Genomic DNA, 14,638 nt, shown 5'->3' with positions numbered 1-14,638 from the left:
AGATCTAAAAGAAGGCCTGGCAGCTAAAGGTCACATAGATTCATGGATGATTCTGGAAAGGAGAAAGAACTTTAGGTAAAAGCTAAGGAAATTTAAATAAAGTATGGCATTTGCTATAAATGTATTGGAAAGTGTTAATAATGGGGAAACTGGGTAAATGGGAACACTGTGTAATGTCTGAATTTTTTAACATCTAAAAACTTTTAAAAATAAAGACTGATAAATGAAACTTTAAAAAAAATTATTTAATGTATGCAGGCTCTACTGTTAATATATCCACAGGCCAGAATAAGGCCATCAGATCCCCTTACAGATGGTTGTGAGCCACCATGTGGTTGCTGGGAATTGAACTCAGGACCTCTGGAAGAGCAGCCAGTGCTCTGAACCCCCTGAGCCATCTCATGAGCTCGTGAACATTTTAAAGTAATTTTAAAACTCAGGCATCCATTTGAGAAGAAAGCCTGAATATCATTTGTTTATAATATTTTATAATGTTTTATTAATCCTTGGAGACTTTCATACAATTTATTTTTATCATACTCACTCACTCCGCCCCCTAACTCCTTTCAGATCCACCCCCACCTCCCTATACTCCCAGTGTTGGGTCCTGTTTTTTCTTTTAGTTAGTTGAGTCCATTCGTGCTACTCATACCCTCCTGGATATGGAGCCTTGAGCCTGTGAGCCTGGGCAGCCCTGCTAGGAGCCATGCCCTTAAACACTAACTCTGTCACCTGCCAGAGCTTCTCCTTTAGGGATGCAGGATCCATCTTTGCTGCTGTGTGCTGGAGTGTTGGCTGCCTTGACCCTGTGCAGGTTTTGTGCAGGCAGCCATGGCTGCTGAGAGTTGATGGGTACAGAGGTCCTGTCATATCCAGAAGATTGTTTCATTCCAGTCTACTCCAGCCTCTGCTCTTGCAGTCTATCTAGGCCCTCTTCTGTGATGTGTCCTGAGCCTTGAGGTTATTGAGAGGAAGTGAGTTTCTTTAAAATTTTAATATGGTTGTCATGCGTGAACTGAGTTGAGTCACATTCTTACTTGTGAAGACCTGACATCTGAATTTTAAAACTCATGAGCAGCAAATATGTGTATGTTTATTTCCTTAGCAGGTTGTTTCTGTTTATTTTGTATGTTGTTTAGATGTTTCAAAACTGTGCTTGTAGTTAATTTCCTGTTTCTTTGTGGATGTTTATCTTTAATATAAGCATGCCTCTAAACCTCAGTGATTTTAAAGACTGACCATATTGATTCCCTGAATTTCAGTGACAATATTTAATCTTTTCTTATTTGTCAGTCTGTTTTCTGTTTTTGTAGTTCTGGCATTTACTTTCAGGTAATTTCTAACCACCTTAACAAACACACATATATGATATTTTAATAAATAGCAGTATTTTTTCACAAGCCAGTCATACCTTTTCCTCCAGATCAGTGATTCTCAGCCTCCTAATGCCACGACCTTTTAATACTGGTCTTCTTGTGGTGACCCCAACCATAAAATTAATTTTGTCACTACTTCCTAACTGTAGTTCTGCTGCTGTTATGAATCCTAATGTAAGTATCCATGTTATCAGTTGTAATGTACACTGTGCTTTCCAGTGGTCTTAGACGACCCTGTAAAGAGTTAGAACCCACAGGTTGGAAACCACTGCACGAGTCATTCAGTGACCTGTCAGATTTATAGGGGAGTATTCTGTGAAGATATTTACTTACCTTGAAATGACTTTTGACTGTCATCACCAACATCTTTCAGCCTCTTTACATACAAGTGTTTAATTTAAATAATTATTTGTAATATTTCTGCACTCTTTCTTTTACCAGTGCTAGGGTATTTGTGTACTCATTTATATGGTGCTGAGGCTTGGTCTGGGCAGTGCACTTGCTAAAAGAACACTGGGCTACATTCTATCCTCAGTTCCTGCTCCTGTTATCCGTTAGATAGCAAGTCTACTGCACTGTTGTTTATATCTTCTCTAGACTGTATATTTATTTAAATGTTGCTTTCCTTTGACTGGTGGTTTTAGGTCATTTTTTCAATTACTACAAGTTGAGACTTGTCTTGACTGATTATGTCAGGGCTAGTGACCAGATGACTAATCAACTATTCCTTCTGGAGAGAAACAGCGCCTCTTTCCAGTTCCTTACTGTGTAATTCAGATCTGGAAATGCTGTCCTGACCAAAGCTTCAGCCTCTCTTCAGGGATTTGCTCAGCTCTTCGCCGCAGTCCTCTGAGAGCAGTTTCTGGAAGGCAGCAGGGATCTTTACCATCTTGCCTTTGGCTGTTGTCTCTTCCCTCTTAGAATATAAAATATTTTGAAGTGTTAGCATTCATTAATTACAGTGCTAGGAATTAGACACAGTCCTCAGCAGGTCCAGTTTTGACGCCCTCCCCATAAAGCCAGCAGGTCTAGGAGCCCATTTAATAACCAGGACTGATAACGTTTCTCAGTTATTATTTGCCCTAATTCTAGAATGCATTTGTATTTCATTTGCCATTTACTATCCTGTTGTTTAATATCTGTGCTTGTTTCCATTTTTTCCCTGTTAGATTGTAAGCTTTTGGAAGGCTTTTAGAAAATACTGATTGTTTTTTGATTACAACTGCTATCCATACCTTGTATTTAGCAAATATGCCAGAAATGTTATTTTAAAAAATCAGTTATTTTTTTCAAATATTGGTTAGAGGTTTTATTTTCTTCCTTTTTCTTTTTTTCTTTTCTTCTTTTTTTTCTCTTTTATTTATTTATTTATTTATTTATTTATTTATTTATTGGAGACGGGGTTTCTCTGTGTAGCCCCTGCTGTCCTGGCACTCACACTATAGGCTGGCCTTGAGCTCAGAAATCTGCCTGCCTCTGCCCCCCAAGTGCTGGGACTAAAGGCATGCGCCACCACTGCTCAGCTGAGACTTTATTTTCTTATGAAGGTGAAATATGAAATTCTTTTCTAACATTCAGGGATGGTACAACTAAGTTCTAAAGCTATTTTTGTCTCCTGTTTAATTATTTAGCTTAGTACATTTTTAATTAGAATTTAAACAAAAAATAATTTTTTATTTCTGTCTTTTCAGCTAAAAATAATTACCATGTTAGATATACATTAAAACATAGTTTAAACTATAATAAATACTATTGGCAACTCAGATAATTGAAGGTAAAGTTGGTATTATAAAATTCTAAGTATTTCTATATGTTACCGTTATTTGCCATGTTTTAAAAATACAAATAAGTCCTTCACTTTCTAAATAAGCTGCTGTTTTCAACTTATCAAAAATAATTTTTAGAAAAGATCTGAAAAATATTTGAGTGGTGTATATGGTTTTTCTGTAGGAAAAAAATGTACAATAATAAGATAATAAATAGGAAAATGAGGAAGGTTACTGTATCTAAAACATCTGCCATAAGATCTTAGACTGCCAAAAGTGGGCTGTAAATTTGTCGTGCTTTTTTTGTCATGCTTTTTTCCCCCCAGTGAACTCAGTAAATAAGAAAATGTGTTTAATTACACAATCAAGTTGCTACATTATGAAACCAGAGAAACTCTTTTGTGATTCCTCACCAAGTAGTACCACTATCTGAAGTGCGCGAACCGTGTGGCCTACAGCATCCCTGTCATAAGCACATTTACACTTCGGTGTGACTGATCCACATCAGATCATTGAGTTCCAGCCAGCGACACACTATACCATTCATTAAAGGACAGCTGTGCTGTTATCTTCTGAGCATCAAGGAATCTCTACAACAGCATGTTCTAAGGCATTAGTAAATAGATGGCATCTTTTCTATCTTTAATTGATTAAAAATGGAATTATTTTGTAAGGCAAATATTAAAAACTCCTAATATTTCATCAGGTATGATGGTGCGTACCTTTAAGCCCAGAGATCAAGAGGGTGTCCAGCCTCTGTAGCAGGGTCTAAGTCATTCAGAACTGCATGCTGAGACGCTTTCTTAAATGAACAAAAACTCTAAACTACTTCCTTCAAAATATTGGACACACATCTTCATATTTTGTTCCACATATGAATGTCCTAACTATTATAAATGTTAGAATAGTACAAAATAGTTAGAATAGTACATTTAGGGCATATGTGGGAAAATCCTCAAGCCTCTGTTTAGAACACTGTTGAGCCCTGGGTTTGCAATTGCAGTGAACATACCTAACACTAGATGCGTGCTTAAATTGGAGTTAGTGCTCTGTGAATACTGTTAGGGAATTATTTGGTCTTCTGCTAGCCCTGAGATGATGTAGGTCTCTCTTTTAGTTCTGTTCAGTATAGATGTTAGCTGCAGCTACAGTGGCAGTCAGGTACTTACAGTGTGGCTACTGTGACTAAGGAAATACATTTTTTTATTTTCTTTAATTTTAGTTGTTTCAGATTCAAATAACTATGGTGAACAGCTGTGCTATAACAAATATTTAAAATAGTTTTATAGCAAAAAATAATATTTTGGCTCAGTGTTAGAGGCTCCAGGCCACAATTGGTTGACTCCATTGCATTGGACAGCACACCACAGCAGGAGCAAACTAGCCATCCTCCGTCAGAGAGCAGGAAAGAGTCCAGAAAACTTTTACCAGAGGTGTAAAGTCCCCTTTATGCCTTTCCCTGTCCCCAGACCCCACATACTCATGGCACATAAGGGCTCCAGAACCTCCTAGGACATTAACACATGGACATTGTACACATCACATCCGAAGAATAGCAGCAGCTGATCATGTCTTGAGCAGTGTAGCACTAATGAATGGAAACAACTACTTGCCTCTCAGGATAAAAACAGAGCCTGTGGAAGATTATGTTGTCTTATGGCAATTAGAAATCTGAAATTTGTAAGACATGTGTTTTAAGGTAATGATTATGTATTTGCAAATTTACTTATCTGTTTTTGAGCTTTAAAATTAACCAGGATGTTTGCGTACAAGGTTCACCTTTTAAATATTAAAAGAGTTGTTAGTGACAAGCACTATGCCAGGACACTTCAAAATTCTTGTATAGACCGTTTGTAACAGCAGAAAGCTATGGAGTATTGACACAGGGCTGTTTTTCTTCAGTTTCCAGAGTGTGGATTCTTTGGCATGTATGATAAAATTCTTCTCTTTCGCCACGACATGAACTCTGAAAACATTTTGCAGCTGATTACCTCAGCAGATGAAATACATGAAGGGGATCTGGTAGAGGTTGTCCTGTCAGGTAAGCAAATGTCTCCTTTCCCCCCTTTCTCTTTTCCCACAGAGTGTCTCTACGCTAGTGCTGTGTTCTGCTGCACTTGGCTTTATTCTGTTCTGCAATTGCTTGGTTCTGAAATGTGGAGCTATGGTTTCTGCATGCTTTTCACTTTCAGGAAGGTTATAGCACTGGGAGAAAGTAAAAAAACACACTGAAAATTACTTAAGTGTTTTGAAGCTAAGGGATTGCCAGTTAAACTGAAAAGAAGTTCTTTTTCTACAGGTCAAAAACATAAAGGAAAATTACAGTTGTTTCTTTTCCCATTTCTGTTAAAAGCATGGAAAAGAAAACCGAGGTTCCAAAAAGAGAATCTAGATAAAGAGAGAAATATTAAAGACTTGGAAGAGAAAGTGGCAGTGCTGGTTACTTGTGTGATTTTAAAAACGTGTCTTCCCTTCCTGTTCCCAGGGGGCATTTCTCATTTTCGTTCCTGCCTTGTCCCTTCTTGCCATTCCTGTTCCCTGACTTCCACTTACCCAACACCAAGTGGGCAGGAGTTCAGTGAGTAGTGTGAGGGGCAGAGGCCTGCCACAGGACGGCATCTTTGATTGGCAAGATATGAATGTTGATAAGAGAGAGGAGGCAGGTGGTCAGCAGACACCCACAGCCTGGCCGCCCGCCTTCCCCTCACGCAGTCATCGGTTAGCCTGTTCTTGAGATCCTCTGTGGCCATTGTGCCTCCTTACTGGTCCCTAACAGCTCTCATCTGTGTTTCTGATTCTTCCATCTCCCTGGCCCCCTGCATTGGTCATTCTACACCACAGCCCCTGTCTTCCCTCTCTCAGGAGATTTATGTGCTGGTCTCCTAAGATCATGATCGCATTCATTCTTTTTTGCCTGCGGACCTCATCAAACCACAGCACATCACTAGTGACTCTCAGGTGAAGTCCTGGGCATCTGTGGACTCAATGTCTATTGTACAGAAACACTGTGACAAGGAGGTTAGGTTCCATAGCACTTTTACATGTTACTTCAGTGTTTCCTTTCTCAATATATCCTAAGCTAAGCAGGTTTTAATGGGTTAAAGAAGATGTAATTTGCCATCTTGTTTTGAGACAGTGCTTTTGAAATCCCTAGCCTATAGATTTCCAACTTGGCTTATTTGGAACTTAACTCATTTAAAGCTGCTGAACTTCTAAAAGAACTGTTTTGTAAAATCACAGTATTAGACCAGAAGGACGGCTCAGCAGATAAAGGCCTCCGATTTTGATCCCTGGGACACATGGGAGGAGGAGAGAACTCATGTCTATATGTTGTCTCTGACCTCCACATGTGCCAGGGCATTGCCCTCCCTTAACACGTGACATACAATAAATAAATGATTTTTAACTAAACATTTTAATCACTGTTTTAAATGCTAAAATTAACTTATTTTGTGGCCACATGAAACTTTCAGAGAAGTTACCTTGTGTTTTCATATAAGTGGATATAGTGACCATCCTAATTAATTTGTAGTTGTTAAATATAGTTTAATACTTTTGTTTTTGTTTTTTATTTCTTCTAAAGCTCTGGCCACAGTAGAAGACTTCCAGATCCGTCCTCATGCGCTCTACGTCCATTCTTACAAAGCACCTACATTTTGTGATTACTGTGGTGAGATGCTCTGGGGACTGGTACGGCAAGGATTAAAATGTGAAGGTAAGTGCTTTTAAATTGGGGTATTAATTTGAAAGAGGATTTTACATTTGCATTTTTTGAACTATCAATGAAAGACATTGATAGACCTAGTTGTCTAGGTAACAAGGATTTAGACTTGAGGAGATGAGGACTCTGGTCTTTCCTCTGCCTCCACCTACTGGTTCTTCTGCATAGGCAACTGATCTACCTCTCTAGAGACTGCTTTGATAAGCTTGATATTATAAAAGCTAAAAATCAATGACTTATAGCTGTAAACTTTTGATTTTATCATGAAGCTAAGAATGGTCAGCGACATCCATGTTATTCTAACATCAATCAAGCCCAAAAGCATTTGTCTACTGTTATATCTATTCTATTAAAATTAGATCGTATCATTAATAAATTATAAAATTACCACTTTAATGAATTTTATAAACAAGATTGAGAATACAACGAATATAGTTGTCTCTCAGTCAATTTCATAAATGGTTAAGGTAACGTGAATTACTAAGTATTTGATACAAAATAGTGGCTTAATAACTATTAGCCACTTATTATTACAGAGTTTTATTATATTTTTAGTTTTTTTCTATACAGTTGTAAATTTGGCAAATTGTTGTAAGTTAGAATTGTTAGGGCATAGCAATTCATCAGACAGTCTGCAGTGGTGGGTCAATTAGCTTTTTTTTTGTAAAGTCCCAGCAGGGAATACATTATTAAGACTTTGTGGGCTGTGGTTTCTGTTGTGTCTAACACTGCTGTTGTAGTGTAGAACCAGAGAGGTGGCTCATCAGCTGAGAACACTGGCTGCTCTTTACGAGGAGCCGATATCCAGCACCCACATGGTGCCTTGCCCTATGTAACTCTTAATTCCTGAGGATCTCATGCCCAGGGGCACCAGGCATGTATGTGCTACACATACATACAGGAAAACAAAACATTCATACACAGAAAATTTTAAAAAATGTTAAAAACTCAACAATTAACCATAGATAATAATGTAAATAAACACAGACTGTTGCAATAAAACATATTTATAAAGGAAGGGAGATGTCTTAGTTGGTGAAGTGCCACACAAGCGTGAGACCTGGAGTTCAGTCTCCAGGACCCACATAAAAAGCTGGGTGTGGTGACACGTGTTTGGGAAATTAGGAGACAAGGGAATCCCTAGGGTTTCTTTTAGTTCCAGGCCCCAGTAAGAGACCCTGCCGCCAAGACAAGGTAGATGTCGCCTAAGTAGTGAGAGCTGAAGTTCATCTCTAGTCTCCATACTCAAATACAGATCCCTGCACACACGTGACTTCACACAACCTTTGTGTTATATGTGTATTATAATTTACATAATACTAATACTCTACGTTATTATTTGTTATTATTTTATATTTGTGAACACCTAAATTTGAGTTTCATATAATTTTCTCATCATTGAAGAAGGTCTGTGGTACACAAGCCACAGTTTGCCACTAGATAGTGCTTGAAGCCAGTCGCAGCTCTTACAAGTCTCCTAAAGCATGCTTTGCTGGGCTCCACCTCCACACTCTCTTGAGTCTGTAGACTTAGGGATGACTCTAGTAATTCATATTTCCAGGAAATTTTCAGGTTGTTATGTTAGCTCTCATAAGTCAAGATTCACTACTCTAGTTAAATTAACTTTTCTAAATAAACTTTTCTACACACTTTCCCTATTCTTGAATTTATTATGTTCCACGTCATCTGTTATCTTAGCTCTTAATTAAGGTTGGTATTGTTGCTGGTGAAAATAAAGAAGTACTGGGTTTTATGTGTCACATTTCATATATTTACATTCAAAATTTTTATATTTTACTCTTAAAATATGTTTAGGCTGTGGATTAAATTATCATAAACGATGTGCCTTCAAGATTCCAAATAATTGCAGTGGAGTAAGAAAGAGACGTCTGTCAAATGTGTCCCTGCCAGGACCTGGCCTCTCAGTTCCAAGACCCCTGCAGCCTGAATGTGTGCCCCTTCTCAGTGAAGAGGTATGTATTCTCAGGTTGTAGAAGGCATTTAACTAGTTATTCCTAGTGATTCTACAAGGTATATGACAACCTAGAACAGGTGATGCCAGAGTACAGTAATGTTCCTAACTTAAAGCACTTTAAATGTACTAATGGGGACGAGGCTTACCCACAGCAGTAGATTGTATTGTGTGCCCCTTGGGATTGTGTTGTTGTACAGATCACCATGTGAGCCTCCTCTCATTATCCTGGCATCCAGCATCCATACTTCACCTAATCTTACATATAATCATAGGGCCAGGTTTCCTATACACAACTCCAGTTATGTTTCTCTCCACTAGATAACTATGTTAGGGATCTCCAGAGGAGCAAAACCTATACAGTGTGTGTGTGTGTGTGTGTGATAATTGACAATGATGTTGCAAAGTTTTGTGAAGAATTAATTAGCTTACAACTAAGCCAACTGGAAATAAGGTACTTTTAGAAAATTTCTGGCTACACATTGATACAGAAAAACAGTTAAGCTAATGTTAATTTAAATAGAAGACTTTAAAACAAAGCCAGAATTTTCACCGAGTTCTTGTGTTGATGTCAGTGTCACATTTATGTGTCACATTTCATATAGTTACATTCAGTGGTCCTATTTTAACTAAATTCTCTTGCTAAACCTACTGACATCCTTCTCCCTTCTGCTGCTCCTTGAGTCTGTCATTTGTCTCCTGTCAGTATCACTGACAGGCAGTCACTGTGACTGAGGGGCCTTACTGATTGTGTGGGTCAGGGCACACTGAGGTAGGGAGAAAATATTAATTTCAGGGATTCGGTGCAGAAAACCTAATCACTTATTTTAATCTGAGCCCACTTTCATATTTAGATGGGGATAGAATTTAAATAACTCTATGACTGCTGCCACCACAGACCGACCGTTGTACCTGGCACGCGTGCTCTCTACTACTATGCCCCTCATGCCCTGATACCAGCAGGACATGAGCAAAGGTTCCAGCTGGCTACTGGCAAATAAAAACCTTCCTTACAGGGGTGTCCTCTGTATTGAGTGACTAATAGCTAAATCAGTTTTACTGTGCCTTGTATAATTTGAACTTCAGACAGACCAAATATAGTAGATGGAGGAGCAGGAAATGTAGAGTAGACTGATACATTGAGAACAACCTCAGAGTGCCGCCTCTGACAGTGAAGACAAGCCTGGAGAGTTATCCTTCCAGTCATCTGGGAAGGTGTCCAACCTTTGTTACTTTGCCTCAAAATGTGATTATGTTTAGATGTCTTCCAGATATATTATAGAGCACTTAGCATATCATAATCACTGGATATGTATTCAATAAATGGAATGAACCAAACTGAACTGGCCTATAATTTAGTTTGATTGTTCCCTTTGTTTAAAGAGAGCTGTAGTTAAACAAATCCACTTATCTCTTAAGCTACACAAACATTTTTAATTGTTCTTTATTTAATCTTTTAGCTTCACTTAGAGGGGAAAAATCCTCCAAAAACACTGGAAAATATTTATAAAGAACTGCTTAAGATCTAATTACTATCACTGATGCTGTTTAGTTTTTGTTTTTTTCTAACACCATTTAGTTCAAATTTCTACACACATATTCTAGTATTAGTGGGAATTGTGAAGTAAGTATTGGTCCCGGCTGTTTTCAGTAATGCAGTGTGCGCAGTGACAGGCATCCTTCAGTCCGATGCTTTTCCTGTGGGTAACTGCTTGGTCAGCTTTGAATGGGTATTAGTGTCTGCTGTGAGGTCACTGCCAGGTTTTGCTTGTATTGTAAAATGCTAAATGTGCCTCTTTTACAAGTGTGTGTGTGTGTGTGTGTGTGTGTGTGTGTTTTGGAAAAAAGGTAGAAAGCTATTAAGTTGGTTGAGGAATCTGCTTTTGTCGGTGGTAAAATGAGCACCATTGTAAAGGAAACTGTAGAGAGTGCCATTGGCAGTGATTCCTACCTAATAGCGAAGTCAGTCAGTAGGTCCCAAGTGCAGAACAAACTTTGGGCCAACTCAGTAAGGTGGGCAGTTGTCAGGTGGGCCATTGGGCGTATCAAGTGCTCATTATCTGACCTTGTATCACACCTTGTTCTACATTTCTATTCCATCTTCTCCACACCAGCTCTGCCTTAGTCAAGGACCTTCTTTTTTTAAAGGGTGTGTATTTGTGGCCCTCTGAAAATGTAGAGAAATAAACCAAATGGCTAAGCTACCATATGAATTGCCCACTGTTAAGTCAAATGAGTGCTTCTATGCAGTAGTCTGGGGCCTGCATTGCCACTATCTTTTTAAAGTTATTACTAAATTTATTTATTTCCTTTACAACCCAACATTAGCCCTTCCTTTCCTCCTGGGACCCCATCATGAAAGTCCTCCCCCAATTCCCCCTTTCCTTTCTCGTTTGAGAAGAGGAAGCCCTCCTCTGGGTGTCCTCACACTTCAAGTTGCTGAGGGACTAGACACATCCTCTCCCATTGAGTCCAGGCAAGGCTGCCCATTTAGGAGTGTGGGATCCACAGGCAGTAGGCTCAGGGACAGCCCCTGCTCCAGTTGTTGGGGGACCCGCATGAAGACCAAGCTGCTCATATGCTGCATATGTGCAGGGGGCCTAGGCCCACCCTGCGTTCGCTCTTTGGCTGGGCCTAAGATTCACAGACTCTAGAAGCCTGCAAGGGTCGTGATTAGTTGACTTAGTTGATCTAACTGTGCAGTCCCTCTCCTCTTCAGTTCCCTCAGTCTTTCTCCCAACCCTTCTGTAAGATTCCCCAAGCCCCATCTAATGTTTGAGTGAGTCTCTTCATCTCTTTCCATTGGCTGCTGGATGGAGCCTCTCAGAGGGCATATGCTAGGTTGTCTGCAAGCATAACGGAGTGTCAGTAATATTGTCAGGGATTGTTTTTTGCACATGGGATGGGTCTCAATTTGGGGAGGTAACTGGTTGCCCATTCCCTCAGTCTGCACTATCTTTCTCCCTATGCATCTTGTAGGCAGTGCTCATGTTGAGATGAAGGCTTTGTGGGTTTCTGTCTTTATCCTTCCACTGGGGGTCCTGCCTGGCTATAGGAAGTGGCCACTTCAGGATCCATACCCCCCACTGCTAGGAATCTCAGCTAGAGTCTCCCCTATAGACCCTTTGGACCTCTTCCCATCTCAGGTCTCTGTCACATCCTAGAGATTGCCTTCCCCCTACTGCCACCAATCTCCTCCTCTCCCGACATATGATCCTGCCTCACTCTCCCTCCTCCCCATCCCCTCTTCCACCCAGTTCTCTCTTTCCATCGATGTCTGATATCTATTTTGTTTCCTCTTCTGAGAACAATTCAGCTATCCTCCCTTGGCCTGTCCTTCTTACTTGGCTTCTTTGGGTCTGTTGATTATAGCTGATTATCCTGTACTTTATGGTTAATACCCACTTATCAGTGAGTACATACAATGAATGTCCTTTTGGGTCTGGGTTACCTCACTCACAATGATATTTTCTATTCCATCATTTACCTGCGAAATTCATGATGTCCTTGTTTTAATAGCTGAGTGGTATTCTATTGTGTAGATGTACCACTATCTTAACTCTGCTGCTTTTTCAAGGGTGCTAAAAACTGAAATCTCTACTCTCTGAAATGATTCCCCTTTCTTCATACTTGTATTAGGAATTACTCAAATTCTTCGAAAGTCTGTACTTCCCTCACACAAATGTTGGTAAATTAAATCCAGAGGAAGCTGCTGAGGTCCACAGTTTAAATATTGACTTTTGCATTCCAGATAAATAACTTGTGCTTAAGTTTGGCTCCCAATACTTTGTTTTTAAGATTAACCTATACTGACAGAAATTACTTGTTCTAGTCACATACTCACCAAGAGCCTAGTAAGAGAATCCCGTCCTGGAGTGGTCGTCCAATCTGGATGGAAAAGATGGTGATGTGCAGGGTCAAAGTTCCACACACATTTGCTGTCCACTCTTATGGCCGTCCAACAATATGCCAGTACTGCAAGCGGCTGCTCAAAGGCCTCTTTCGTCAAGGAATGCAATGTAAAGGTAGGATTGCTTACATTCCTGGTACATTCATGTGTATTTTTTTATCATAAATACAAATTTAAAATATCTAGATTTCAGTAGCATTTACTATAAAAATTGTTCTTGAGTTAGCTTAAAAAAGAAAGGGGGAAAATTCACACACACACACACACACACACACACACGTGCACGTGCGTGCCAAACTTTATCTCTGGTTCTATACTTTTAAAAAGAAATAATCAGAACAACTATATGAGAACATGGTACTATTTCTCATTTAAGTTAAGTATACGACCACATATTGGTAAGTAGAAAATCTATGCATATTAGATTATGCGTGAAGTAAGAGGAGGAAACATGGAGCTACCAGCATCTTTGTGTCATACACATGGAATTAGCTTCATCACACAGATGAAGAAGCTCACCCCTGACTGAAAGGGTAGAGAACTAGTAAGTACCATCAGAAGTTGAAACCGGACTATTGCCTAAGGCTTGAGTTCTTAGAGCGGGACACTGCTTTTGAGTGACTTAAAGGAAGTGTAATCAAATCTGATTTTACCAGCTTAAATTATAAGCTGAATATTTATATTTTAGATTGCAAATTCAACTGCCATAAACGCTGTGCATCCAAAGTACCAAGAGACTGCCTTGGCGAGGTTACTTTCAATGGAGGTAAAATTATATTTTTTTAACTTTTATAAAAGATTAGAAAAGGTCATGATTCTGTACTGTCCTGGTAAGGTTCCTTGCATATTCTATTTACTGGCTTTGTTTAAGATTGTTTTCTGACTTAATCAGTAAACAGAATACAGGAATCAGTGACACAACACGTGAGTAGTTAATGCCTTCCGTCTTTCTTTTAACCTTCTTGTTATTCTGGCCTTCAGCGTCCAGTGGTGCTGCATATCGATTTTCAGATCACTTTTAAAGTCTGGCTGTCATCTTTATTCTTTTTATTGACTTTTAAATGTAAGACTGACCCTCTGAGATGATTCTGATAAATGTCTAAGATACAAATACGTTAAATAATTTGCCAGAGAATTAGGGCCAAGAGGTGACAGAGGTAGAATTTGAACCCATGTCTGGTGCGTTAGTCTGTATTTTTCTCTCAAATAATCTATCACTCTCTTCCTAAAGATAATAATGCTAGTGAAGTTATTGCTTATTTTTGGAAGGAAAGACATGCTGTAAGCTTCTGACATAATTTCCCCTTAATAGTGTATATGACTGATAAAAGTAAATAGGATAATGATTGAAAATGTAATTCCTTGAGAATTTAATCCGCAATTTCTGTACATTTTTTCATAGTTGTCAGTTGTCTTGCTTGGGTTTGTTTAGACTAATATTAAGTACCATAGGTGGGGTAGTTTATAAACAACAGAAATTTATTTCCCATGGTTCTAAAGACTGAGAGTCTAAAGGCCAGCAGATTCTGAGTGTAGCGAGAGTCAGAAGACACCATTCAGGTATGTGGTACCATGCTAAAATGTGTGACTAAGCTCTCTGGGGACACTAATACAAATCATAGGTGCAGACCCTTCAGAACCTGATCATTTCCAAAGGTCCCGGTTCTGAATACCATTTACCTTAGAAGGTAGATTTAATAGACAGATTTTGTATAAAAGATAGTTAACATTATTAGTAGAGTATGATTAGTTTTTCCATATGCCTAAAGTCTTCTCTAGCTTTATAGTTTACACATTTGTATTTTTGTGCTTTCCTACTTTTCAATAAATGGATATGAAAAGCTACATATTCATTTTAATGTGCAATTTTCTGGTAACTCATGAGTTTGATAC

The 14,638-nt window shown here is 38.9% G+C and overlaps 1 protein-coding gene across 1 annotated transcript in view; it reads left to right on the top strand.

Annotated features, from left to right (window-relative positions):
• Window positions 1-14,638, top strand: part of Prkd3 (protein kinase D3) — a 73,631-nt gene that overhangs the window by 31,058 nt on the left and 27,935 nt on the right. The window contains exons 3-7 of the mRNA XM_052186423.1: window positions 5,045-5,183; window positions 6,726-6,857; window positions 8,679-8,836; window positions 12,668-12,860; window positions 13,434-13,511. Of these exons, the coding sequence (XP_052042383.1) occupies window positions 5,045-5,183; window positions 6,726-6,857; window positions 8,679-8,836; window positions 12,668-12,860; window positions 13,434-13,511 (700 nt within the window). The remainder of the gene's footprint in view (window positions 1-5,044; window positions 5,184-6,725; window positions 6,858-8,678; window positions 8,837-12,667; window positions 12,861-13,433; window positions 13,512-14,638) is intronic.

This window comes from Apodemus sylvaticus, chromosome 6, assembly GCF_947179515.1.
Source record: "Apodemus sylvaticus chromosome 6, mApoSyl1.1, whole genome shotgun sequence".
NCBI lineage: Eukaryota > Metazoa > Chordata > Mammalia > Rodentia > Muridae > Apodemus > Apodemus sylvaticus.
This window is presented reverse-complemented; position numbering and strand designations above follow the sequence as displayed.